Source organism: Suillus paluster, assembly GCF_016628075.1.
Source record: "Suillus paluster strain FC165 chromosome Unknown EDB91scaffold_17, whole genome shotgun sequence".
Lineage (NCBI taxonomy): Eukaryota > Fungi > Basidiomycota > Agaricomycetes > Boletales > Suillaceae > Suillus > Suillus paluster.
The window spans coordinates 256926-282549 of NW_024537577.1; the positions used below are offsets into that span (position 1 = coordinate 256926).

General features: G+C 47.3%; 10 protein-coding genes across 10 annotated transcripts; 8 read left to right on the top strand and 2 right to left on the bottom strand.

Annotated features, from left to right (window-relative positions):
* Positions 1-1022: 1022 nt before the first annotated feature.
* On the bottom strand, positions 1023-3690 carry EDB91DRAFT_1246907 (uncharacterized protein; the record flags this gene model as incomplete). Its single annotated transcript, XM_041322727.1, has 9 exons — positions 1023-1120; positions 1173-1232; positions 2097-2131; positions 2184-2412; positions 2465-2666; positions 2718-2786; positions 2850-3232; positions 3264-3581; positions 3633-3690. 9 exons carry the CDS (start codon positions 3688-3690, stop codon positions 1023-1025), a joined length of 1452 nt encoding a protein of 483 aa, XP_041178710.1.
* A 225-nt stretch (positions 3691-3915) lies between these two features.
* EDB91DRAFT_1050886 (uncharacterized protein) lies at positions 3916-5835 on the top strand (the record flags this gene model as incomplete). The annotated part of the gene is made up of 4 exons (XM_041313571.1): positions 3916-4511; positions 4618-4933; positions 5072-5461; positions 5515-5835. 4 exons carry the CDS (start codon positions 3916-3918, stop codon positions 5833-5835), a joined length of 1623 nt encoding a protein of 540 aa, XP_041178711.1.
* A 391-nt stretch (positions 5836-6226) lies between these two features.
* Positions 6227-6604, top strand: EDB91DRAFT_1050878 (uncharacterized protein; the record flags this gene model as incomplete). The annotated part of the gene is made up of 1 exon (XM_041313570.1): positions 6227-6604. One exon carries the CDS (start codon positions 6227-6229, stop codon positions 6602-6604), a length of 378 nt encoding a protein of 125 aa, XP_041178712.1.
* Positions 6605-8558: 1954 nt separating this feature from the next.
* EDB91DRAFT_1236593 (uncharacterized protein) lies at positions 8559-10786 on the top strand (the record flags this gene model as incomplete). The annotated part of the gene is made up of 6 exons (XM_041321479.1): positions 8559-8615; positions 8683-9170; positions 9198-9543; positions 9571-9727; positions 9803-10390; positions 10446-10786. The coding sequence occupies 6 exons, from the start codon at positions 8559-8561 to the stop codon at positions 10784-10786; spliced, it is 1977 nt and encodes a 658-aa protein (XP_041178713.1).
* Positions 10787-10889: 103 nt separating this feature from the next.
* On the bottom strand, positions 10890-12237 carry EDB91DRAFT_1080844 (uncharacterized protein; the record flags this gene model as incomplete). The annotated part of the gene is made up of 6 exons (XM_041315292.1): positions 10890-11034; positions 11096-11162; positions 11680-11710; positions 11850-11864; positions 11910-11941; positions 12201-12237. The coding sequence occupies 6 exons, from the start codon at positions 12235-12237 to the stop codon at positions 10890-10892; spliced, it is 327 nt and encodes a 108-aa protein (XP_041178714.1).
* Positions 12238-12699: 462 nt separating this feature from the next.
* Positions 12700-14873, top strand: EDB91DRAFT_1246911 (uncharacterized protein; the record flags this gene model as incomplete). Its single annotated transcript, XM_041322728.1, has 5 exons — positions 12700-12861; positions 12888-13177; positions 13232-13334; positions 13377-14192; positions 14241-14873. 5 exons carry the CDS (start codon positions 12700-12702, stop codon positions 14871-14873), a joined length of 2004 nt encoding a protein of 667 aa, XP_041178715.1.
* Positions 14874-16787: 1914 nt separating this feature from the next.
* EDB91DRAFT_1246913 (uncharacterized protein) lies at positions 16788-17500 on the top strand (the record flags this gene model as incomplete). Its single annotated transcript, XM_041322729.1, has 2 exons — positions 16788-17161; positions 17218-17500. The coding sequence occupies 2 exons, from the start codon at positions 16788-16790 to the stop codon at positions 17498-17500; spliced, it is 657 nt and encodes a 218-aa protein (XP_041178716.1).
* Positions 17501-18878: 1378 nt separating this feature from the next.
* On the top strand, positions 18879-19324 carry EDB91DRAFT_1050733 (uncharacterized protein; the record flags this gene model as incomplete). The annotated part of the gene is made up of 2 exons (XM_041313553.1): positions 18879-19035; positions 19125-19324. The coding sequence occupies 2 exons, from the start codon at positions 18879-18881 to the stop codon at positions 19322-19324; spliced, it is 357 nt and encodes a 118-aa protein (XP_041178717.1).
* Positions 19325-19339: 15 nt separating this feature from the next.
* On the top strand, positions 19340-22544 carry EDB91DRAFT_1050772 (uncharacterized protein; the record flags this gene model as incomplete). The annotated part of the gene is made up of 4 exons (XM_041313558.1): positions 19340-19661; positions 20544-20996; positions 21855-21899; positions 21964-22544. The coding sequence occupies 4 exons, from the start codon at positions 19340-19342 to the stop codon at positions 22542-22544; spliced, it is 1401 nt and encodes a 466-aa protein (XP_041178718.1).
* A 1827-nt stretch (positions 22545-24371) lies between these two features.
* On the top strand, positions 24372-25427 carry EDB91DRAFT_1246916 (uncharacterized protein; the record flags this gene model as incomplete). The annotated part of the gene is made up of 3 exons (XM_041322730.1): positions 24372-24731; positions 24777-24899; positions 24957-25427. The coding sequence occupies 3 exons, from the start codon at positions 24372-24374 to the stop codon at positions 25425-25427; spliced, it is 954 nt and encodes a 317-aa protein (XP_041178719.1).
* Between the last annotated feature and the right edge of the window lie 197 nt (positions 25428-25624).

Consider the following 25624-nt stretch of genomic DNA (forward strand, 5'->3'; position numbering starts at 1 on the left):
GTGCGAGTACGTGACCTTTCCTTTGCCCTTTTGTTTGAATGATGTCGTGATTGATCCGTTTCGCAGGACACTACCAACGATATTTTTTCGGACCTCATCAGCATCTTTCGCATCATCTGCACTTTGCAAAACCTCCTCGCCCCAGCACGATCTAACATGTTTGCGCATGTTGCTAGTCGAGTGTGCATCCCTCTTGTCGAGGAAGCGCCTCACAGTTGCTTTGCAGCCCTTCCCCTGACACTTGAACTCATGTGCACGTCGTCCACTAATTTCGATAATCTTGGGCATTGGATTGAAGAACGCGTACACAGGTGACACCCATTCTTTCATTAGCCGCTCTGTTCATCAATTGAGTTGATGTCATGTTCTATAGATTTTTGGACTCACTTAGCTCATCATCAGCATTCTCATCTCCACTCTCTGACGCTATCTCAATTACATCATTTGGTCCATCATCATACAAGGCTTCCTCTTCCTCCTCCGTACGGACAACAGCTCGTCGACTTGTGGTAGCCGGTGTCACCGACTTGGATGGTGCCGTCACCATAGTGCTATCTTTAGCAGGTGTTGTAGTAGCCTTTGTCGGCAGTCCTTGGTCTGACATCATGACCTTCTTTGGTGCAATTGCATCACTGGGGGGAGCACTACCGGCTTGCAGGTATGTTTTTACCTTCTTGGGTTGTATATCCCCTTTATCTTCCTTGCCATCAGCTTTCCGTTTGTTGGATGAAGGTTCGGCATCTGTGGCTGCAAGGGCAGCTTTAGCTTTGACAGAGAGCTTAGGGACTCGTTTTGAGAGTAGGTTTAGTTGCATCGCAGTGTTGAAGGCTTGGTAGTAGAACAAGTGTGTAAAATAGTTCGGTTTTAAAGTTTGACATTTTGTTTGACATGTGTCAAATTCACATGGTTACACTGCCACCTGACATGAAACCCGTGACCAGGGTATGGGTACGGGTACGGGTATGCAGGTGTTGGACCCCTACCCATACCCAGGTGATACCCGCACCCCAAACCCGTACGGGTTACCCGTACCCATGCACTTGCCTATCGTCAATGCCATCTTCTGTTGGCAGTACAACAGGAGGAGCACCTGCCAGCGCCGGTGGTTGATCTTCGTGCCCTACAACCGTAAATAAGTATGCGAGAAGACAATTAGATATGGAAGTACTTACGGAGAGCGGCCACAGCTCGTGATAACACTGAGCCAATGAGCATCCCTCGTGTCGCGAAGTCTACACAAGACACTGTGAGCTTGTCGAGGCGTTGGTTGGTCAAGCATTTGACCGAGGGCGTTGTTCTTGCTGGACCACCGCCAGGGATTCTTCACAGCTTTGATATGCTTGGATTCCATGATCGACGAACATAATCTGTTCGGGGCGCCAAAGAGTCAGATCATGTCTGCATAATGGCACATTGAGTGCTGGTGAGGGAGCAAGAAGTGAGAGACTGTGCCCGTGGTTTCGAATATCTGGCGATAGCAGTGAAACTGAACCAACGCATCTTGAATTTGAAGGATGGTACCTTCGGTAACGACGTTGCGCCGAATGAGATAGCAAAATTCTAATAGTGCGCGAAATGCATGCACCATATCTCGAGGTACGTGGCCTTCGATAGCCGGAAGGAATACCTTCATGAGTGATTTTGAATCGTCACCCGTCCACTATTTGAAGTTGCGGCCTTCAGGGAATCACCGGAGGCCAGCGAACAATGCTACAGCAGCAATTCTGACTTTTCATTAGACAATATCATTAAACTAATTAGACGTCACGTACCTGCGATCTACGTCACTCATGATCTCGTCTCCTCATTTGGTCCCATGTGTGATTCTAAGGTACTTTACTACCCAGTCCATGAGATGGTCCTTGAAAGCGCCTTTGATCAGTTGGTGGAGGAGATCAAAGGACAGCAATTGATAAATATTGGCCCAGGGGAAGTCGTTTGTGAATGGCTGCATAAAATAGATTAGTATGTAATTAGAGAGCAGGTGGTTCCACTCATGATGACAACACTTATGATACCATACTCATGCCATAACGTATCTGAATGCACGTTCTCGTGTATCATTAGGTCAGTGTATTCCCGACAGCGATGCATACCGCCGCCGTCAAGGTTTGTTCGAATTGCAAGACATCTACAATAATTGTCAGTAGAAGTAGTGAGTGATTGCAAGTTTGAATACTCACTTCAGGCACCAATTTTTAACAGTGCAGGACAGCACCAGTTGCTCCTCGTAGTCTGCGATGTAGGGTCTCAGACCGTATATGACATGTTGAAAATGACCGTCTGGACAGCGCACAACCTCGTAATCGGTCATCGCAGGCTTGAGAATGGTGAGAATTAGGGAGAGCGAGCGGTGGAACAACTGGCGACGAAATGTATGAAATGCGTCGTCATGAGTATATTTCCTATTAGCTGTAGCATAGATCAGATGAAGGGCGATGAGATTTCAAATGTTAACACGTACTTTTGGGTATAGAGAGGAAACCAATGACGACGAGAGCATTGCGGTGTGCGCGCCGCACATTGTTATGTACATTACCAATTGATGCATACAATGGATAGTACTTGTTGTTGCCTGTACCGACGGAGACAGTAGTCTTGTCACTACCGAGAATGATCGGAATGAACATCGATCCATGCGTATTGCGATCATTCGATATGTCATCCTGACAAGACATTAGTTATGCCTGAGTTATAACAACGAATCAAATACTTACAGCCTGCTGCCATGCCCAGTCTCCAGACATAAAGTCTTTCCATCGGCGTGTGTTATCCGACACGTCATACTCTCAGAACGGCGCATAGTCAATCTCACCCTTGTAGGTAGGGTTTGCTAGCATATTATGCACCATCAAGCAGGGGTCCCTATACCAGACTTCATATTCATTGTCCATCCATGGCGGGACATTATCCTCAGAGCGTTCCCCCGCGTACTGAACTGAGAGACATTGCCAGGGGACATTGCCAAGTTCGGTGGCATCGATGACCTTGTGTAGATCCTTGTGATCGGCGAACGGAGGGGAGTCGTCGTGTTTTGCCAGTGTTGCAGCCATTAAATCGAACAGGAAATCCGAAGCTGCGTGAGACATATGACATTGTTTGAACGTGAATTCTGCTGTTGCGAATTCTACGTTGTTGCGATATGGGCTCCAATCATGAGGAGACTTTGGTGGTGGAAGAGTTGGTGGCATGCCGGGTGGCAGAAACACACCGTCAGCCGTGCATGGTCGTCCTGAGAACATACTTAAGTTAAAAACACAAACCACAGACTGGAATGTACTTGCCATTGAGGAGCGAGTGGTATGTGCGATAGTATCGCCCACTCGCATCCGTGAATTCTGCCTCTGGGGGGTTTGGATCCTCGTCACCAGCCATTGGAACAGGTGATGACTGCAGTGGCAGTGAGAGCTCTGGAGGTGGCGGTGAGAAATTGGGAAGTGGCGGCGAGAAGTCTGGAGGTGACGGCGAGAAATCTGGTGGGGGAGGCGAAACATCACAAGGTGGAGATGGTAACTGGTGCGGTAGGGGAAGATCCTCAAGGGGCAGTCCTAAAGCAGGCGCAACATTGTGATTTGGGTGGACTGCACCCATATGTTGAGTGCGGCCTGAATGGTTTCGAAACCAGCGCATACAGCTGGGAAATTGACATTCAAGCTGAAAGATGTTGTGAGTAGGGCGGATACTAGGCATAGTATTGGGTAGTATGGTGAATGCGAAGGGATAAATGACATTGCGCTGAGAAATTGCCGGTGATTTTGAGGCTCCAAGACTAGTATATTACATTTACTAGTAGGGTCAATGTATTATTCAGAGTCAGCTTTGGCTGCAAATTTTGAAGACATGATGAAACTCACCTTTGTCTTGTAACCCACTGCCTTCGACTTTCTTCAGCCTCCCAAGCCCTTCATCAGTATAATGTCCCAGTCTACCACAGTTCCGAACCATATGGTGACTTGTGCTAAAAACACTACTCAGCATCCTGGACACATTTTGACTGCGGGTCGTGTAAAAAGACATACTGTTGCTCAGAAAGCTGCTGATGACCAGTGTGAACAAGAGGAAATGGAGGCAAGTGAAGCCGCTGTTCAGGAAGGTTATCAGCGTATTGCTACTTTGCAGGCCAAGATGCAGGCAGATGAAGATGCCGCACGGGCTGACACACCTAAGCCCAAGCGTCCCCGTGCATGCGCTGTAAAAAAGGGTGCAAAGGCCATGGAGACCTCAACGTTGACCACAGCTCTCAGGAAGCCTGAGGCAGGCGCAGAAATCGCTGCTCAGGTCATTGGCACCAAAGGCAAGGCTGGTGGTGGGCGTGGAGGTAGAAAGGTAGCAGCCAGTGCTAATGTGGAACACCCTGCGAGTGGTGAAGAGTTGAACATGCCAGTGCCGGGGGCAGCCAGGGGGAAAAAACCATTCAAGCAGGTGGTGAGGGATGCGATTCAAGCAGTTGTAGACGCTGATATTAGTATCGATGGATCAACGATAACAAAGGCACATGATGGAGATATCACGTCTGACGCATGAGTGTCTTACCTTAACAGTCACGATGAAGCTCCTCCTGACTGAAACCGCACTTTTTTTCTTCAATCTTTCAATACTCAATGATGATGCTAAAAGCCCTAAGAAATTTGCACTTGCTGGACATATCCCAGGTTGGATGTCAACTATTCCAGCCACCATATACAGGCCAGCCTCCAAGGCAAATCCCTCTACCAGCACGTCTTCCATCCAGCGGTCCAACATATCCAGCTCCGCTCCCCTTTCTAAACTCACAAAGGGGAGCACTATGAGTAGCAACAGCGCACCCCCACTCACACCCATCAGTACTCCTGATCCCGAAGGCCACACGGGGTCTACTTACTCAAGTCTGTTTGCAGACGACGAGTTTGATGACGATGAGCCCTCAACAGCTTTTATGAACCAAGGATTTATGGTGAGTCTAATCACATTTATATTCTAATTTGATGCAATTTTAACCCCACCACAGGGTATTCAAATTAGTTCCAAGGCCTTCGAGAAGGTGGTGCCTCCGAATGTTGCACATCGCGACGCAATCCCGGTACCTGATCAGTTCGATGCCATCGAAAATTTTGACAACGACTTCCTCACTGGCATGCATTCAGATATCGACGACGGGGCAGATCCCATTGTGGCCGATTTTACACAGCCTACCTCCCTAGTGGACTACAATTCCAATTCCGACTCTGAGTTACATTCATCAGCCCGTGAATCTGACCTCGAGCCCCCACCCCTCGCACAGAAACCCAGCTCTCATCGCCCTGTTTTAGTAGACTTCGGCTTGCAGCCAGCAAGTCAAAAGCGGAAATCGACATATCTTGATGCAGACGACGACTTAATGACACCATCATCTGAAGTTGAAATCATGGAGAGGCCCGATGCCATTATCCGAGTCAAGACCAAACCTACTGAACCAGTATCTCTGCACCGGCTGACGTCTGCGGTACGCTTCTCATTCCTCATTATGCTAACATTTTACTGACTATGATATGTTAGACTGGCGTCACTGCCACACTCAAAGCCCCTGCAGCAAAGCAGCTGAAGTCCTCCATTCCAGACACTCAGACCACTGCCCCTCGTACCAGCGCTGCATTATCCAAGGCAACAAAGCCACCAGTGGAGGTCCTCCGTTGTTCTCTCTACAGGACGTGCCACCTTCCTGACGGATATTCGACGGGAAACAAGTGGAAGAGAGAGTTCATCCCGACTGTCCTTCGCTGTGTTGGCAATCTCGAAGAAGTATGGACCATTACTGACATAGATTTATGCTGTGTCCTGCAGTCAGTCTGGAATGGTGTCTACAAGGGTAAAATTTAACACATGGTCACTGTTGATGGGCCCGTTATCTCTGTGGTAGGTGCTTTTTTGGACGCTACTGAAATCTGATTGATTTTTTTATTAGAGTCTCCAGTGGTTGTCGGATTGGCGCAACGCCCTCTCCCAGTCTGCCCTCATTGTATACGCACTCTTCCTGATCTCACAGGACGATCTCACTACTGATAAGGACCGCCAAGACTTTTCACACACCCTCCTTAAGGACTATGCCTTCTTGTGTGGGGAAATAACAGATGACGGAGAGAGGTTGTACCCATTCAAGTCTGATCTTATCTTGCAGGTCCTTGTGCACCACATGACTTCTTCGCTTAATGCCATCAATTTGATGCTGGATACTAATTCAGGGCTGGGGAAAGGCATTCTTTCTCTTGTCATGGCAGTGGTGTGTGTGTTTTTTTCATCTGCTCATACAGCTGGCTCATTCTCCACGTTTCAGGTCGAACGCGCTGTCAAGCTTTTGGCTGAGGGATGCATGATCTTGAGTGAGATTGACACCACCTGCAGAGGCAGAGGCAAAGCTCCCCAGGCGCATAACAAATCCACGGGAAAGGACAGCACTATTCCACTGGCATTTTTGGATGCCAATTATGGCCAGATCACCTGGTCTTACTTAGCCGCTATTGAACATCAGTCAGAGTCGGTCCTTCTCGAGATCTCGGAGCTCGCACTGAGCATTGCCGTGAAGAGGTCTGGCATGCCAACAGACATGAACAGCGAGGAATCTCAGGATGAGCGTCCTCTCATCTGCTAGATGCAAGTGGTGCGCTGTCCTTCATTTTGTAGTCTAGCTCGTGACTGACTATTATTTGTTATCAGTACTACTACTCTACTACGCACCCTTGTTCTTCATGTGGTGTCTCATCATCACCGCCGCTACTAATATTAATATTGTCGTCATGCATCCCCTTCGTCACGCCGCATCTCAATTTCTCATTTTTCGCTCCATATTATGACCTTGCATTTAATGATACTTGGCAGTACTTGTTTTATACTTGCTCTCCCTTTTTTTGCCCGTATCTTACTTTTCTGTGTACCGTTGAATTAGCTTGTCTGCTTGCCTAGCTTTAAATGCAGTGTTTTTGTCATGTTTTCTCAAACCGAGTGTGAACAAGTACATGCAATTTTAATAAGGAGAAATAAGGTTGCATGCTTGTGTCTACTTGCTACTACTTGCGCTGCAGTCCATTCTCTTGAGCAAGTGTGGAAAAAGGTAAAATAAGTACAAAAAAAGGTGCAACAAGAGGAAGGGGTCTACTTTCCGAGCTTGTGCAGCTTGTGACAAGTGGATGTTACCTGTCCTTGTGCGCAGCTTGTCCGTCCTTCCATGGGAAAATAAGTGGGACAAGTGACGGAAAAGGCAATCAAGCAATGTGAGAATTTACTGATGACTATCATAGACATATAGGCACTATATACACATAGACACTATATACACATCAATAGTAGTAGTACTTCTCTACATCATATCATTGTCTGAGTCAGACTCGCTGTGAGTATCCCACTCAGCTGCCGCCGCTGCAAACTCGTCGACTGTGAAGTGCTGAGTGAAAGTGTTTGTGACAGGCTCGTTAGGAACATTCCCATGACGGCTGGCAAATCATTATTAGTACTAGTGACTTTGGCAGGGATCGATGTATTACTTACCGTGCAACCTTCAAAAACTTCTTGCAAATCCTCGGGATGATATCGGCATGTTTCGTACCTTCGTGAAACCTGCTTAGGAGCTCCAGGTATGAGTTGAACACCGTCGCATACTGCTCCTTGTAAAATTTCGACTCGATCCTCGATCCAGTGGTCCATTCCATGACGCAGGCCTCAATCTAAATTTGTTCTTGTCAGCACCTGGTATGACAATTCAACCATTACTTACAGCCATCAGGATTGCCACGATGATGCCAAAGCTTGCACCACCAGTGTTTGCGTCCACAAAATAGATGGGGAACTTGATCCCAAGTGAGTTCTTCTTCTTGTAGCACCATTTTATCATTCCCTTTTGGATAACGTCGGCCTCAAAGGCCCCCTTGGCCTCGTTCCAATCCTACCATAGTTAGGCATTAGTCCTACTTTAACCTCCAAGTTGTAGATGTACATTACCTTGTAAGTGAAATTCTTGCGGTTCACGAGGAGCGATTCCGCAAGAACTGCGTTGGATTTGATGGCCTCAGGTGTCTTTTCGTCAATGAACCCAAACTCTGTTACAACCAGTGGCCGCATGACAGTTTTGAGCTCGCTCCGCAGATTGGAGCCTCGTAATGTTATCTAATAATTGATTAGTGTGACAGACCATAGGACTCAGAGAAACCAATACCAATTTGTATGTGTCCTCATCATAATCAATCTTCACCCCATTTGCACAACAGGCCGCCACCCAAGCTTTGCCTGACCAGTTGCGACTCTCAATGTCACCTGGATAGATTGTTGAGTTAGCGAGGATGGCTTGGTAATGCCCCACAGCAAGATGGATGATGGACAAATAGAGACCATCAAAATCCACACAACGGACATGGCCACAACTGCCTCCGTCACCCAACTTGACCTTCTGAACTAACTGGAGGCCTTCAACCTTTGTGAGGGGTGGTGCAGGGCGCTTCCCAGCTCCAAGGGCTGTCAATTGGAACAGCTAGTATGTTTTTTTTCGTCAGTTAAATCCCTAGTCTAATGATGAAAAATCACCTGTTGCACCACTGGGGACTCGATCGAACTCAATGAACCATCAGCCATCAAGCTCTGTCGCACACCTCTGGATGGTGTTGGAGTATGATGTTCGACTTGACCACCCATAAGATGTGGGACTGCGGCAAAGCGCCGTTCAGTTGACATACTAAGCAGGGAAAGCTGCCAAAAGGAGCCACAATAGCACAGGTCATTCTTGCGTCCGATAAAACAAGTCTCTCACAGTTTCGGGGTGACAAAGCTGCCTGGCCGGTATATTTGACGATCGGGAATATAGAAAAGGCCACCCGACATTGTCCACGGATGCACGGAGCCATTTTATTGGGCTATCTGCCTGCAACAAAGCTTGACTGCTTCAGCAAAGCAACTCGGTCTGTTGCGGGTTACCGGTTGTTTCACGAATGTATGTGGAGGCTCCTGCAGCCACTAGTTGCAGCAGGCAAACATGGTGTAGAGATGGTGTGCGCTGATGGGAGGGTCCGTCGTGTGCACCCGATACTGGCTGCCTATGTTGCAGACCATCCAGAACAATGTCTCATTACCTGCACCAAGGAGAGCTTCTGTCCTAAATGTCGTTTTCACCAAGACAGCCGGGGGGAACCTCTTGCATCACTTCTGCGAGATGAAGATCACACTCTGACTATGTTAGAACACAAATGAACAGGATGTAGAGTGGCCACCTACACGCGCAAGGGGCTGTGCCCTGTGTATCGCCCATTCTGGGCAGATCTTCCGTATTCCGATATCTTCGCTGCTATCACACCTGACATTCTTCACCAATTGCATAAGGGCGTGTTTCATGATCATCTGTTGAAATGGTGCACTGAAATAGCTGGAGAAAACGAGATTGACGAGCGTTACCGGACAATGTTGAACTATCCAGGTCTTCACCACTTCTCACAGGGCATCTCCCTGGTATCTCAATGGACAGGAACCGAGCATTGTGAGATGCAACAAGTCTTCATGGGGGTCTTGGCTGGGGCTGTTCAACCAACAGTCATTCATGCTGCATGTGTGGTTATTGATTTTATATATTATGCACAGTTCCACACCCATACATCTCAGTTGCTTGATGCCCTGGAGTCAGCGCTACGTGAATTTCACAACCACAAGCATATATTTGTGGATCTGGGGGTGCGCAATGATTTCAACATACCCAAATTACATGCAATGGCACATTACGTGGCGTCGATCAAGTCTTGTGGCTCTGCAGATGGATTTAACACCGAGTTCCCTGAATGACTCCACATTGACTTCGCCAAGAATGCATATTGAGCGACAAACAAGAAAGACTATGTTGCCCAGATGACAAAGTGGTTAGCAAGGCAAGAATCAGTAGATCAGTTTGTTGCTTACCTGGACTGGAGATTGGAGAGAATAGTGGATGATGCGGAAGTTGCCAGTGCCGGCGATATTGATGATGAAAGTGGTGAAGGTGGCACATCAAATGCGGATGTTTCAGTGGACAAACAACCACCAACTCCAGGCGACACACCTTTGTCTCATGTCCTGGCTGCTCATCCACCATTTCAAGCTCTGACGGTTGATTCTATTGCCCAGACCTTTGGCACAGTCAACTTCTTTGCAGCCCTGACACAATACCTTGGTCACGCTGTTCCAAACCCTCCCTCGCAACCACAATTGTCAGTTTCTCATTGGGATTGCTTCGACGCTTACCGGCGGCTCTCAATCCCTTATCCTCGTTTATGCCCTGTTCATATGTTAAAGTTGATGGACCAGATCCATGCAGTACCCTACATCCCCCCTTCTGGTCGGTCTGCTGGTTCACAAGGGCGTTTTGATATGGTCCTTGTGCAAACAGAAAGGAACATCAATGCACACACTCAGGGTATGGTGTTGGAAGGTAAGCAGGTTCGATTTTGTGGGTTTGGCTTTGACATGGAGCACACCTGTCATAGATCTTCAAGTCGCACAAGTCCGCCTGATATTCGACTTACCGATGCACCTGCGCATGGCTGGCCAGCCTTTCCACCTTGCACTCATCGAATGGTTCAATCCTTTTCGCGGACGTGATACATTGTCACAGCTGCATGCAGTCTCTCGTTCGTATGCTGGTCAAGCACCTCATACTGAGGTGATCCCCATCAGTCGAATCATGGGTAGCTGTCACCTTATACCCAAGTTCGGCACACACATTGACCGAACGTGGAGACCAGATTTCATCTTTGACACATGCAAAACATTTTATCTTAACCCGTGGATTGACATGCATAGCTTCTACAAATTCAAAAACACCTGACATGTGTAGTACTGACTGAATTAATATTATACGAGTTTGATTATTTTGTGTGCAGCAAGTTCGACCTCTAAAAGTTGTGCTTTTCGAGCCGCTTCACAATACCTCACTTCGGCATCCCAATGCTGTTCAACAAGGCTACGCATGTAATTTTGAGAGACCACGACGGGTGCTGGATTTTGGCAGCGGTAGGGAGGTGCAGGAGTCTTTGGTGAAATGTAGGGGGGATGGGCATCTGAGGAAGTTTGGGCCTGTAAGATTCAGATGAGTCTGATAGCGCCGGTCACAGCAAAAAGATGGTAAATGTCTCACCTTTTGACATCTGAGGCCTTTGTTGTCTCTCTGATGGTCTCTGGGGAGTGCGAGCGAAGACTAGAGGCTGTTGAGGTGTGTAATGGTTTGAAATATTGTGATCCTTACCGCTTATTGTAATTTTCTTTATCTGAGCGCTCAGATTCGCGGGCCATTGTACAAGAGGTCGTGGATCGATGTTGGAAATGAAAGAAAACTTGTGGAGGTACTGTCGTTTGAGTTTGTTGAATTGTTGTGTATTCATTGGTGTCTAGAAAACCTAGGCGTCCTACGAGGTGCCTACAAAGAATGCACTGTCTATGTAGGTATATGTAGGTTGGGCCTACCTATGTGAATTTCGGGTTTTCCTGATGTGTTTGTCAATGAGCCTGATATACGTCTTTCATCCATAATGAGGCTTACCCGCTCAATTCTTTGTGAATATTGCGGCGACCACTCCGGCAAAGGTATTGGAAGCCAGGAAAACGACAACAAGAAGTATTAGTACCTTGCAGGATCTCTGATACATGGCATGTAACCGAGCAGTCATAATGACTTGGATGATGTTTCGGTCAAGTCGACATCACTGAGGTATCGCAGCTCACCGCCCAAGATTGCATTTACAATGACGTCCATCTAATACAGGGCGACATCATTGATATAGCCTGACAGAATCAGTTAGCAATCGGCCTCAAAGGACCACGCACTCGACTCAAACTTACAGCTGTGGCAGTCATTAGATTCAACCAACAAGCTGGTCAAGAATCTCACTTACCCTTACATAGAAATGCTGATAATTGGACAAGAATGGCAGACATCATCACAGAACACTCACTGCATCTGTCACCGGGATTGTTGGAACAGCAACTGTATGCCGCCGGTAAGAAGAAACAAAGATGGTCGATGTGAGGGGACATACTCAGTAGATGCAATCATGCAATTGACGCATCGTTGGTGTTGCATCAATCGATCATCTGTAATTGAGCGGCACGTGCCTGTAAGTATTACTGCTGCACAAACGACTCCGAGCGGGAAGCAAGGCTTCTTGTGGGGTAATAAATACCTATAGGAAATGGAAGATCAACGAAGTCGTAGTATTTAGTCAACAACAACCGGGGTGACGTACCAATAGCCAAAGAGAATGATAGCAAAAATTGTGCCATGTGGGTAATGCAGGGAATACGCAAATTGAGCGGATCTGGTGCCATATATATGCAATAGGGGTTGGTTGGTTCTATGGATGTCAGTGGGCATTCGGCAAATTCTGAACACTAGCTCCTCACATGCACATAAGTATTGCAGAAATCCGTCCAAATGCCTGTGGAGGGGGGAGTTCGTGCAGCAATCTGGGCATGTACATATCTGCCGCAATCCCATCAGGTTCACATCTCACCCTACACGTGCCACAGGGCTGGTCTGCAATGATAAAGTCATGCATCGATGGTTTTAACCCGTATTGACCTGTATACGTCACATCTCAGTCGTCGCCATCCACATTAGTGGTATTCAAAGTAACTTTCGGAAAGTTCGCTAAGCTCGGTAAATCTCGGTAAAGCTCGGTAAAACACGGCCAAGAAAAGTATTGAAACCTTCTGCGAATGATGGTCATGCACGGCTCACTCAGCATGCACATCGGGGTTCATAAAACATGCCTGCCCTACAACCATGACCTTGTCGGTCTGCATGTCTGCGGACCCTCTCTTACCCTCAACGAACCATGGAACCTCCCCCAGTACCCACTACTTGCAGAAAGAGCAAGACCAAATGAGGCGGAAGAGGCGGAAGAGGTGGCAAAGTTCAAGCTGCCACTCAGCCTGATGTGGCTACCGCAGACTACGATGGGCCAAGGGTTCAGGTCAACTGGCAACAAGAGCCTTTTCATACCGATATGCTTGTTCAATGGCTTATTCAGCATCCTGCAGATTCTACTGTACTATTCAACAGTAAATGCAACGTAGACCATGGCACCCCCTTGGGCAAGGACAAAAATGAGATTCAAGGTCTCATCACTCATTTTATCTTCATGCATGACCATAAATATGGGAGCTTATATGCTTCATTTCTGGATAAATTTCGCGACTCGGTAGCGTACCGCATTTCCACGTAAGTTGTCCTCTCCCTGTTCCAAAATTTATATGCTGATCATATCATTTCAAGTCTCAAGAAGGTCTGGCGTCCCCTCTATGATAAATTACGCAGAACCGGTGCTGGTGTTGTTCCTCTCGACGCTAATGCTGCTGCAAATTTGAAGGGTGCGTATGTCGCATAAATTTATTTAATTGTACTGATAATATTTACAAAGGAGATTGACCATGATTGTCCTTGGTTCGACAATCTTCGAGCAATCTGGGGGTCCAACCTGTCATTCGCAGCACCAACAATCTCTTCACAGCCTGGGGTGGATCATGCTGCCCATTTCTTCTCACTCATAAGCACAGCAGACGCCGGTAATGCCTCATCACAGGTCCACAGTACTCCTCCTTCCAGCGCCCTCATGGGCAGCCCTGCTCCCCCCCACACACAGGGGGGGAGAATAGCTGATCACCCCCAACAATCCGGCTATTCCCCATCCTCCACTGGTCCTTCAGTGAGCGGTAGCACTGGTGCCCTCCCACAATTGGGCTATCCACCCCCCTCCTCTGGCACCTTTGTGGGCGGTAGCTCACAATCCGGCTATCTGCGCCCCTCCTCTGGCGCCTTTTCAAGCGGCAGTGCTTCCCTGCAATATCACTATAGCCATCCTGCAGATGGCAGCGGCGCTAGCCCACAATTCGGCAGTCCCCCCCCTCCCAGCCCTTTTGCAGGCAGCCCAACTAGTTCATGCCCCCCTCCTTTCAACCCTTGTGGTGACGGCAGTGCCGCTTCCTCCCCACAGTTCAACTATGGCACCCCCCCTCCCCCCAGCACTCAGTCCTCCCCGCAGTTCAACTATGGCGCCCCCCCTCCCCCCAGCACTCAGTCCTCCCCACAGTTCAGCCGCACTCACCTTCCCCCTCACAAATCATACCCTCTCTCACGTCCCCCTCCGGGCATGGCACCTCAGGCTGAAGATGATTTCGATGATGCTCTTTTTACCATGGATGGGATGGATGAATATGATGATCGTGACGCGAATGCTGTGAGCCTCAACAGCCCACCCAGGGCCAGCATCATGAACAAGTAACAGCTTCCTTCATCTCCATCGCCTCCCCCTGCTCCCCCACCCGCAGTTTCGCAGAAGCCCCGCACCTCCACATACAACAACCGCAGTGTGTTCCTGTCCAAAACTGGCAGTGTCCGCACGAGCACCAAACCTTCATTGACCACATCATCATACTCTTCGGCACACACTCACTCCAGCATGCCTCCTTCCCAGTCGTCTTCGACTCCAGAGACATCAGTGTCGAAAGGGAAACGCAAGGCGACCAACAAGAAGCGGATCCATTCTGACATTCATGAGCAAGTTGAGATGTTGAATGACAAGGTTGAGAGCATCACCTCAGGTAAGACATCGGAGAGCGCATCAAGGGAGCCGTTGGCGAAGACACAGTACGAGTTGAAGAATGACCGTGCCATGGTGAAGCTGGATATTTACTGCGAGGGCAAAGAGCATGAATTTATACGCGACAAGCGTGCCATTGTCCGTGCGAATGCAAAAGTTGACCATCAGTGTGAACAAGAGGCGAAAACCATGGAGATTCGCCTTCGCGATGCTGAGTCTAGGGCTTGGGAATCGGAGGCAGCAGCATTGTGTCTCAGGATCAAGTACAAGAAACTCATGCAGGATGAGCGGACCGAAGGTAGTAATGCTGCATCTTGAGGGGGCTGCTCCACTGGGCTGTTTGTTCATTTGTGCTACTATCCCACTACATATGTTTTGTATGCCTTGATATGTTTCATGTACCCTACATATGCTACCTATGAATACAATGATATGACTGCTAGCCTTATGTATGTTGTACATTAGAATGAGGGCTATTGAAAAGTTGATCCATCAAACGTGCTCTACAAGCCTGACCTGGTGTTCCTTCATAAGACCTATCACCCACTACTTCATCACCATCTGGCTCTTCAACCTCTTGTGGCATATCTCCTGGGCCCTCACTAATGGCCCAATCCATAGTGGTGGAGTTGTGTTTCTCTTCAAAGTGAATAATCATATTATGAAGGATGATGCAGCACTGAACCCAGGCCACAGTAGTCATAAGGTGCTTTTTGTTAGCAATTGGGTGCCGAAGCTCTCAGAGTGATTGAAAATGCCCTTTCAAAGCAGCAAAGGCGTGTTCAACATGAACACGGATCTAATAAAATACAAAATCAGTATAGTAAATAAAAGGCAGAAAAATAAGGAGATACCCTGGAAAGGGTGACATTAAAGCTCTTCTGATCACCCATCAACCTTCCATTGTGTGGTTTCTTGAAAGGGGGAATACACCACGTCTCCAGTGGATATGCACTGTCAGCCCAAACCCAGTGATCATCTGAGAGAAGAGTTGCATGCTCGTGATAAACATGAGTGGACTGGAAGGCATATGCATCATGCACACTTCCAGGGTGGTCAAGGGAATAGTCAACTATGAGAAGGTTGTGAGGCATGATAACTGCCTATAATTTATTTAATTTTTTTACCATAGAAAAAATGAGAAAAACTTACTTGGCAGTTGAGGGAATAGCAAGATTTTCGGTCATAAAAACTCTCACCAGAGAGACCAGGTTTAGCATAAATTACAACCATAGAACCATCAATTGCTAGAATACCATTCCGCCATTCAGGACAGGACATGACCTCAGCATATTGCCGAGCTTTCTCAGCATCCTCTGAATCAAGAGCAGGGAAAGATATGAATGTGTCATGCTGGTCAAGGAGAGCGACCATAACACGATTGGTGCAGTTAATGACAGAGCCAACACTGACACCTGCCCATTGGCCGACATCTTCCGGGGATATTGCATTGCCATAGTGGCCAGCACGGTTGAGAAAGATAGCAAGTTGGATAGCAACAGGGAGCTGGGGGTTATTGGACTGATTGGTAAAAATACGATGATCGGATATCTGGTTGAGGATGTCATCAAAGATGTCAGGATCAATGCATAATTTCTTGCGAAATAAATGAGGCCGGGACTCCCCAAAATCATGAAGGAGTTCTAGTTGGGGAGCTCAAAGGGGGGGTGCATCAGGGCGATGAAGAACACGAGCCCTATCAATCTCGTCATGGAGGGCTGCAATTGTGTCTTGAAGTCGGTTGTAATGGGCAGTAATGTGATCAGACACATCACTAGAGGAGTCGGAGGAGTCGGAGGAGTCAGAGGAGTCCGAGAGATCAGCCATGTTGGGTACAAATGGGGAAATTGGAGATGGAGGAGTGATCACCATGAAATCAAGATCAGATAGTGATTCATCACTAGATGTGTCCATACTACTATCTGAGTTGTTGATATGTTGGACTGCATGCTCATATCTTGACCTGGCTAAGGCAAGCTCAGCCTGATCCAAGATCTGATGGAGTTCACCACGCAGGGACTGACAAGGCATGGTGGATGTGCAAGAGATCCTTATCATATTGACCGATATTGAGGGGGTGGGCCGAAAAAGGAAAGTTGGATAATGCCGGTCGGAGTTTTAATTTGACTTGGTAGTGTTGTGTGTCGTTTGCCTCAAGGTCTGATCACTGCACTACTGGTCCTTTCTGACTCTGTACACCCTCTCCGCAACCCTCCATCACATCCTCTTCAAATGATACATCCATCATTTGCAATACCTACTGCTTACGGTCTTGGCAAGCGCAATGTCCTCAATTTTGATCTTGGAGGAGGAACACTCATTGCCGCAGCCCTCCCTTATGGTCTTGGTGAGCACAATGTCCTCATTTTCGATCTTGGAGGAGGAACACTCATTGCTGCAGCTCTCCCTTATGGTCTTGGCAAGCACAATGTCCTCATTTTCGATCTTGGAGGAGGAACACTCATTGCCGCAGTCATCCCTTACGGTCTTGACAAGAAAGTCGTTATCTTTGAGGAGGATCCCTCAACATGTCCCCCCCATGCCCAGGGGGGCATTAATGATCACCCCCAACAATCCGGCTATCCCCCCCCTCCTCTGGCAGCTTTGTGGGCGGTAGTGCTTCCCTGCAATATCACTATAGCCATCCTGCGGATGGCAGCAGCGCTAGCCCACAATTTGGCAGTCCCCCCCCTCCCAGCCCTTTTGCAGGCAGCCCAACTAGTTCATGCCCCCCTCCTTTCAACCCTTGTGGTGACGGCAGTGCCGCTGCCTCCCCACAGTTCAACTATGGCGCCCCCCCTCCCCCCAGCACTCAGTCCTCCCCACAGTTCAACTATGGCGCACCCACTCCCCCCAGCACTCAGTCCTCCCCGCAGTTCAGCCACACTCACCTTCCCCCTCATAACGGACATGAGTTGGTTGTGCAGCCGGATTTTGTCCTTTAAAGGGTGCAATCCAATACAGGGCACAGTGAACTAGTTTCTACATATCTCGCACAATTGTATTACTTCTTGTTGCTTATCCCATCACTGCATTGTCTTTCAACACTAAGTCTCTTTTTGAAGTCCGCTTTCCATGCTGATCTGAGCCGTACTTATGTTAGAGTTTTCAGAACAATTCGTAGTGTGTTTTACCGAGATTTACCGAGCTTAGCGAACTTTCCGAAAGTTACTTAAGTTACTTTGAATACCACTAATGCATTTTACAGCACAACAACTTAATATTCATTTAATGGAGTACTTCAACAGATAGCTAAAATATAAAATGTGCAATGCATATATGTATTGACAATCATGTACATGGTATAAGGCTATGGTCCCTAATTCAATATCAAACAGACAGATATTCTAATTGGTTGTACTCATCAGCAACTCCATACTGATTTTCAGAACAAATTCGCTTACATGACTTGATGGTGGATTTTGGACAAGGAGACCAAAGTGACCACTCTGAGCAGACACACCATGAGAGCATGTGTGCGCCCTACATTAGCTTCCACATCTCCAAACTTTCTCTTTGCCTTCTTTGCTTGAAGTAGTAGGTGGTGTTTTCACATGTGAAATTGATGAAGAAGCTGCTCAGCAAGGTCCTTCTTGAGACGTTGAACTTCGAGATCAGCTCGTGCCATCTCGAGCAGGCATAATGCTTCCTCTGAAGTCTCTGGCATTGATGCAGTGTGAGCATCAAATTGGTCATGTGGGTGGCGGCATATGTACTGTAGGTAAAACTGATTCAAGGCAAGTGTTAGAATCCAGCTCATAATTCACCATATTATACACTTCCGAGTGTTCAGATGTATCATCTGGAATGTTGGAGTCTAAATCTACAGAAGGAGTTGTAGGACCCGACATTTGTTGACCTCTAAATATCAAAGATGAGGAATGAGATGATTGAGATGGTGAGACATAGCTTGAACAACACTTCGACATTGTAGTTACAGTTCATGTTGTGCTGGAAATTGCCGAAAAAATATTGGATCCAAATTTAGTTCAATGACTTTACATCTTTGATATGTGTTGCCCATCCTGCAGCAAGTGTTTTAAGAACGAGGGACATTTTCTGCAACATCTGAATCAGCCTTCTTCCCACTGTTACAAGTGGGATGGTAACCTAGTTCACATCTCAAGACCAGCATGAGCTCCAAGTCCTCAATTTCCTCTCCATGAAGATATGGATTTGACCTTTGACCTGGAGTATATGGACCATGGAGTTGATGCAGACACTGAAGTGGAGTATAGGTCTTTGGGTTCACGAGCAGATTATGGTGAAGAAGTGGAGGTTTATGATGGTGCAGGCAAGATGTGGGGTGTTGGAAAGACTTTCATGAACCAATTCAGCAAGGATGAATATGCTGCAGAGAGGGAGAAAAACCAATATTTTCCTTTCACTAGCAAACTGGACTGGGAGATGGCATCGTTTATTCTTCGGTCTGATCTTAGCATGGCCGATATTGACGAGTATCTTAATCTCAAATTTGTGAGTTCATCTGTCCTCTAAATCACTTGGTCTAAACTTATGTTCAGATCAAAACACTCCCATTGTCATTTCACTCTTCGCAAGAACTCTGAGGATGTGCTGAATTGCTCCCAGCTCCCCCTCAATGGAAGTATCAAAGGGTCACTACTGAGTTTCCAATGACAAATACCCTTCAAATATTTTATTGGGATGCAATCGAGTGCTTGCAGTCACTTCTCAGTCACCCACTGTTGGCCGCCAGCTTTGATTTCATCCCGCACAAGGTTTACAAGTCTGCTGAATGTGCTGTTTGAGTTTATCATGGTTTCATGACAGGTGATCATGCTTGGAACCTTCAGGTAAGGTCTCATGTCTCAATTTCAGACAAGACCAAGGTCAGCAACATCGCTGGTAACCGTTATGCACATCCACTTCTTGTTAGTCTTGCCAATATTGATACTGGTGTGCATGCCAAAGGCTCCTTACATGCATATATCCCACTTGCTTTGCTTCCTGTTGCAAAGTTCATGCACAGGAACAAGTGCATGCATGGGGTTCTTGCAGACCACTTACTTCACCAATGTATCAACCTTGTTGTTGAGCCGTTGAAGCAGGCTGCCTGTCTTGGCATTATGATGAGTGATTCACAGGGTTTTTGTCATATACCTGATCCGACCACTCCCATATCAATATCCGCTCCGCTTTCCAACCCCCTCCGCTCCATTCATCCTCTGCTCCACCCAATCACAAGTCCGCATTCCGCCCTATGCGTCCGCTCAACCGCTCAACCGGTCCCCTTCCATAATCTCTCCATTCAACTGGACCTCTTTCCCCTTTTAGGTATATGCTTTCCTTTTCGGTACATAGACCCTCAATTCCTATTACCACCCGATTGCTGATCCGACATGTACATATTGATATCCGCTCCGACTTATGTCTTCGCCTATGTAAAGTACTTACAAACTATATCCTTGGTACATAGCTTTACTACATAGTTATCCTGATCACTGCCTCACACATAGAAGTATATAACATATCCTGTACTTAGATATTTTTCCTTAGTCTTAATATTACTTGTCTTCTTGCAGTTATATCCTGTGAGAATTCTCAGTAGGACCTTGCCTCCTCTGGACACAAGTCTCAACTTGTTGTCACCTCCGACCCTCCGACCCTCCACTCTGACTTAGAGCTGTGCTCTAAGTCTTTCCCTTATTACCCCGCCCCTATCAATATCCTCCTATCACCCCTTTTCCTATCCTCTGCATTATCCTCCGCCATCTCCGCTCCTATCAAAATATCTCCCTGGTTCCTATCCACCCTCTGCATCATTCCCCACCTTCTCTGCTCTTCTCCTAGTCAGTCCGCTGCTAACAGCTCTTACTCCCCGACCCCCAAAGTGGACCCAAGCGGTCCACTCGTCCTACCATCGGACAACGTCGGACCCGCTCCAAATTCGGGGCACATACTCGGCTAAGGGCACAGCGCAAGACCTGAAGCCAAGCCCCGACCCCTCTGCCTCTTGAGCCAGCACAGTACCTAACAGTTTTAGCAGGTATTGCTTCACCCCCCTTGTTGCTTATGTCGCAGATACTCCAGAGGAACTTGTAATTGCATGCACCACTATGAACTCATCACCTGTCACTATGGCTACCCATGGAGAGTTTGGAGACCCGATCCGACACCCTCCTTGTGATGGATCATCAACCCTTGCCAACATTGCAGGAATTATCACATCTATCTTGCTGTCCAATCTTGTCGCATTCTTTGAGGCATGCAAGCACTATAATCTAAACAGTGTCAACTTGCCATTCTGGAGGAATTGGTTTGCTGCAAATCCTTCCTCCTTCCTCACTCCAGAACTACTTCACCATCTCCATAAAATGTTCTGGGACCATGACCGTCTCTGGTGCACAACAGTGGTTAGCTCACAAGAAATTGATTTTCATTTTGCACTGCTGTTAAGACCGTGCTCAGGAGTAAGGTGGAGTCTGAGGGGCTTGGCTTCAGCTCATGCACTGCGCCCCTTACCCGAGTACATGCCCCTAATTTCAGATTGTAGTCCCACTTGAGTTCTACAAGCTCCAACAGGACATCGGAGCGGAGGCTCTCCAAAGGAGGGCCAACGGATTACCAGGTGGGCATGGGAACATCAGGTGGAGGTTAGTCCGCCCAACAGGAGAGAGAGTCGGAGGACTACTGCAGTTGGAGCTAACAGTAGAAGTGGAATGGAGGAGACTGCTTGGATGAAGTCCAAAGCAGAATGGACACAAGGAGGACAGATGTACATATGTTTATATACTCTAAGTAAGTAGCATAGCATAGCAGAAGGCTATGTGCTGAGTGTACAGAATTACTAGAAAAATGACTGAGACATATGAGAAAGGGGCTCAGAGAACAGTATGTACATGACGGATCAATAATCACCCGGGTATAGGGATTACCAGTGATCTGAAAGGAGGAACTATGATACTAAAAGGAGATAGGACCAGTTGAGTGGTTCCTAGTCTAGGAGTGGACCGGTGAGGCGGTCAGACGGACTAATAGTCAGGTGGACTGATACAAGAGCAACTGGAGGAACCAAGTGGGTCGGAAAAGCAGAGATGGTGGAGGGAGTAGGAATAGGATCGGGTGGACCAACAGAGCGGAGGAGTGGAGCTCTGGATAGGGTCAGATGGTAGGGATATGGTGTTGGAGGAAATAAGGGTAGTGTTGGAGGAGTGGAGCGGAGTTGGGTGGAGGTAGCAGGGCTAGTCCTGCTGAGATGCACTTCATGCATTGTTGGAGAAGGAGGGATGGAGTGGACAGGGAAACAGGGGGTTGGACCAGCAGTAGGGATGTTCACAGGTGGTATTGGAGGTGCTCAGATCCGGTATATGACAGCTGCTCCAGGTGTGCACTGGTTACCATGCATTCAAGGAGGGAATCTCCACTTTGAAGCAAGCCATAGGGTGAGACCATTGCAATGTTCAATGGTATATCATTGGCATGATTGCTGGTGCTGCCCCTGCTGACTTCATATCTGCTATTTGGGCCCTCATGGAGTTTAGATACCTCGCTCAAGCCCCGCATTTCACCAACAAGCAAGTAGTAGATTTAGAACACTGTCTTAAAGTCTTTCATCAGCTCAAACAGTCTATTGTTGACGCTGGTGCTCAGCGGGGGAAAGGGGGTGGGGATAAGCCATGGGTGATTCCAAAGCTCAAGTTGCTGCAGGGGGTAGTGCCCAGTATTTATTCACATGGCACTGTCATGCAGTGGTCTGCAGACCCCACTGAACATGAGCACATCAGGGTTGTGAAGGAGCCATCGAGGGCAGGGAACAATCATGACTATGACATGCAAGTGTGTCGCCACCTCAATCATCATGATAAGGTGGAGTGCTTTGACCTTGCACTCCAGATGCATGCACAGGAGGACCACAAAAGTGACAAAGACAATGAGGGTGGTCTTGCCCAACATTTTGTCAAGGACTACTTTGCTTTTGCATGTGACCTCATTAATGGTGTTCATCCTCAAGCTCCCCGTCCCTATTGAACATTCTCCACCTCAATTAACACTTACCATCTCAGCTATGACCCCACCCTCACAAAAATGACAGTGGATAAGGCTGCTGAAAACTTCTCTCTTCCTGACCTTCGTCCTGCAGTCACTGATCATCTTGACCAGGTTGATGCCCATGTTGATCATTTCACTGTTGGTGGGAGGTGCTGTGCCCACCCTGGCTGCCCCCTCCCCTTTGAATGCATTCAAGTATGGTGCAAGATATGGACACAATCAAAATCTTTTCACAACCCTGAACAGCATGAGCCCTCACAAACACTACATGCTCAACCACCCTCCAATGCCTGGCAATATGGCCAATATGACTCTGTTATCATTAGTACTGGCAACATGCACAAGTGGCCAAAAAGTGGACTGGATGGTATGTTTTTATGCCTATACTGTCATGCTACTGATTGTGACAAACACAGGACACTTTGTTGCTCACCTTCGCTTAATTTTTCATCCCATCATGACACTCTCATATTCCGAAACATATCTTGCATATGTTGAACATTTAGATGTTGTGACTCTCGATGATTCTATGGATATGTATATCCTCAGGCATGCTCGACGAGCAAATAATGACCAGATTGGTGATGTCATCTCAATTACTCAGATTGTGGCACCCGTCCATCTCATCCTGCATTTTGGTCAAAAAGCCAATCCGTGACTGACAATGCAAAGCAGCATTAACCATGCTGCAGAGTTTTACCTGAATAAATTCTGGAATAAGGAGCTTTTCTTTGCACTTCATGTGACTGGTAGATAAGCGCTGAGCTCTTAGCAACATTATCTTTGGACAGATAGGGGTATTAACTAGAATGGTGGTTTTTTTTCCATTGGCCCTTGTTTTTAGCCTATTGTGAGAGTCAATGCGGCACAGTGCGTGTCATATACCTGATCTGACCGCTCCAATATCAATATCCGCTCCGCTTTCCAACCACCTCCACTACATCTGTCCTCTGCTCCATCCAATCACCCTCCGCATCTGCTCCTATGCTTCCACTTGACCGCCTGACCGGTCACCTTCTAGAACATCTCCATTCAACTGGAACCTCTTTCCCCATTTAGACATATACTTTCCCCTTTGGTACATAGACCCTTACTTCCGGATCACCAGTAATTCCTCTTACCGCTCGATCACTGATCCGATGTGTACATATTGATATCCGCTCCGACTTATGTCTTCACCTGTGTAAGTACTTACAAATTATATCCTTGGTACATAGCTTTACAACATGATTATCCTGACCACTGCCTCCTACTTAGAAGTATATAACATATCCTGTACTTAGATATTTTCCCCAGTCTTAATATTACTTGTCTTCTCGTAGTTTCTACTTGTGAGGATTCTCAGTAGGACCTTGCCTCCTCTGGACACAAGTTTCACCTTGTTGTCACCTCCGACCCTCTGCTCCGACTTAGAGCCGTGCTCTAAGTCTTCTCCTTACTTCTCCGCCCCTATCAAGTATTCCCCCTACTCCTTTCCACCCTCCACATTATCCTCCACCTTCCCCACTCCTATCAAGTATTCCCCCTGCTCCTCTCTACCCTCCACATTATCCTCCACCTCCTCTGCTCCACTCCTAGTTGGCCCACCGCTAGTAGTGTTTACTTCCCGACCCTCAAGTGGACCAAAGTGGTCTACTTATCCTACCATTGGACAACATTGAACCCACTCCAAATTCTGGGCACGTACTCGGCTAAGGGCGCAGCGCAAGAGCTGAAGCCAAGCCCCGACCCCTCTGCTTCCTGAGCTGGCATGGTACCTAACAGATTCTCATCATATACTCTCCACACCCTGTCCACGAACAAACCATGAGTGAGATGTCATTCACCATCTCACATGCTCTTCACAGCATTCAGTACAACCAAACACTCTTGAAGACCTGCATCTTAATCAATAGTCGGATGTACCCTGAACACCTCTTCACTATACCTGACATGCAGGTGACCATGAAGCCTACAACCGCAATAGCTGCTGAGACTCAACTTCTCTGGATGGTTGAATCTGGATTCACTCAGTCTCGGGTTGCCATCATGACAAAAATGGGGGATATTCTTCTATCGCACAAAGAGCTCCTCCTCATTCTTATGATCTTGGTCAAAGAAAGGAAGAAATATGTCTCCCCTGCAGCAAACTCCATTACTTGGAACCAGACACGTGAAGAGGGATTGGTGTAGACTTACAGTGACTTCACTCCTGAATGCACTGCCAACAAGTTATTTGGGCCAGTAGTAGCAATGGGGCATGAGTGGATTGACATTGAGTCTGTTGAATATTTTGTATGGGTGAAGTCTGGGGATCAGCATATCGATTTGACTGCTGCTCCCACAGTGCATGGTGTGAGTCTAATGTTGCAATAATAAGAATATTTATGCTGATGAGTGGTATCTTTGCAGACACTATTTCCCAATATTGACATGGACAATGTGACTGACACATTGAATGATGGTTTGGATCATGTGAAAGCCACAATGAGCAGCACCCTTGACACCATTGAATCCGCCATAGATCATCAGCATCTCCTCACTCCCAGTGCACTTACATTCAATTGGAAGCTCGACAGTTCCTCTATGTCAGTTGCCATTTATGAAACTGCCTACTTCTACTACTGTGATTGGTGCCATCACCAATTCTCTGGCACAAAATGTTGTTGTGTGGACAATCCTACCATGGATGAGAGTACCAGACCCTCAACCAGGAGAGCATTATCCTCTGGACATGTCCAGGCAGATAACCCAGAGAACACCAAACCCTCAACCAGCCATGAATCCATCTCTGACACAAGCAACGAGACTGTTTCCTCTTCAGAACTAGCAACACCTGGAACTGAGTCTTCCTCTGAACTTAGTGATGATTCAGATGTCTAGGTCTTGGTGAGGGGGATGAAACTTGCCCTCGAGTTTTGTGCTCTCTCTGTAGACATATATGTTTCACTGCTCACCACAGTTTCATCATGACCATTATGTTCTGTTTGTTTTGTTGTACCTACCCTAGCGCCATGTTCCACACTACCACTTGCGGAGTTTCAAATAAGTAGTACTTACTAGTACATGAAATGTCATAC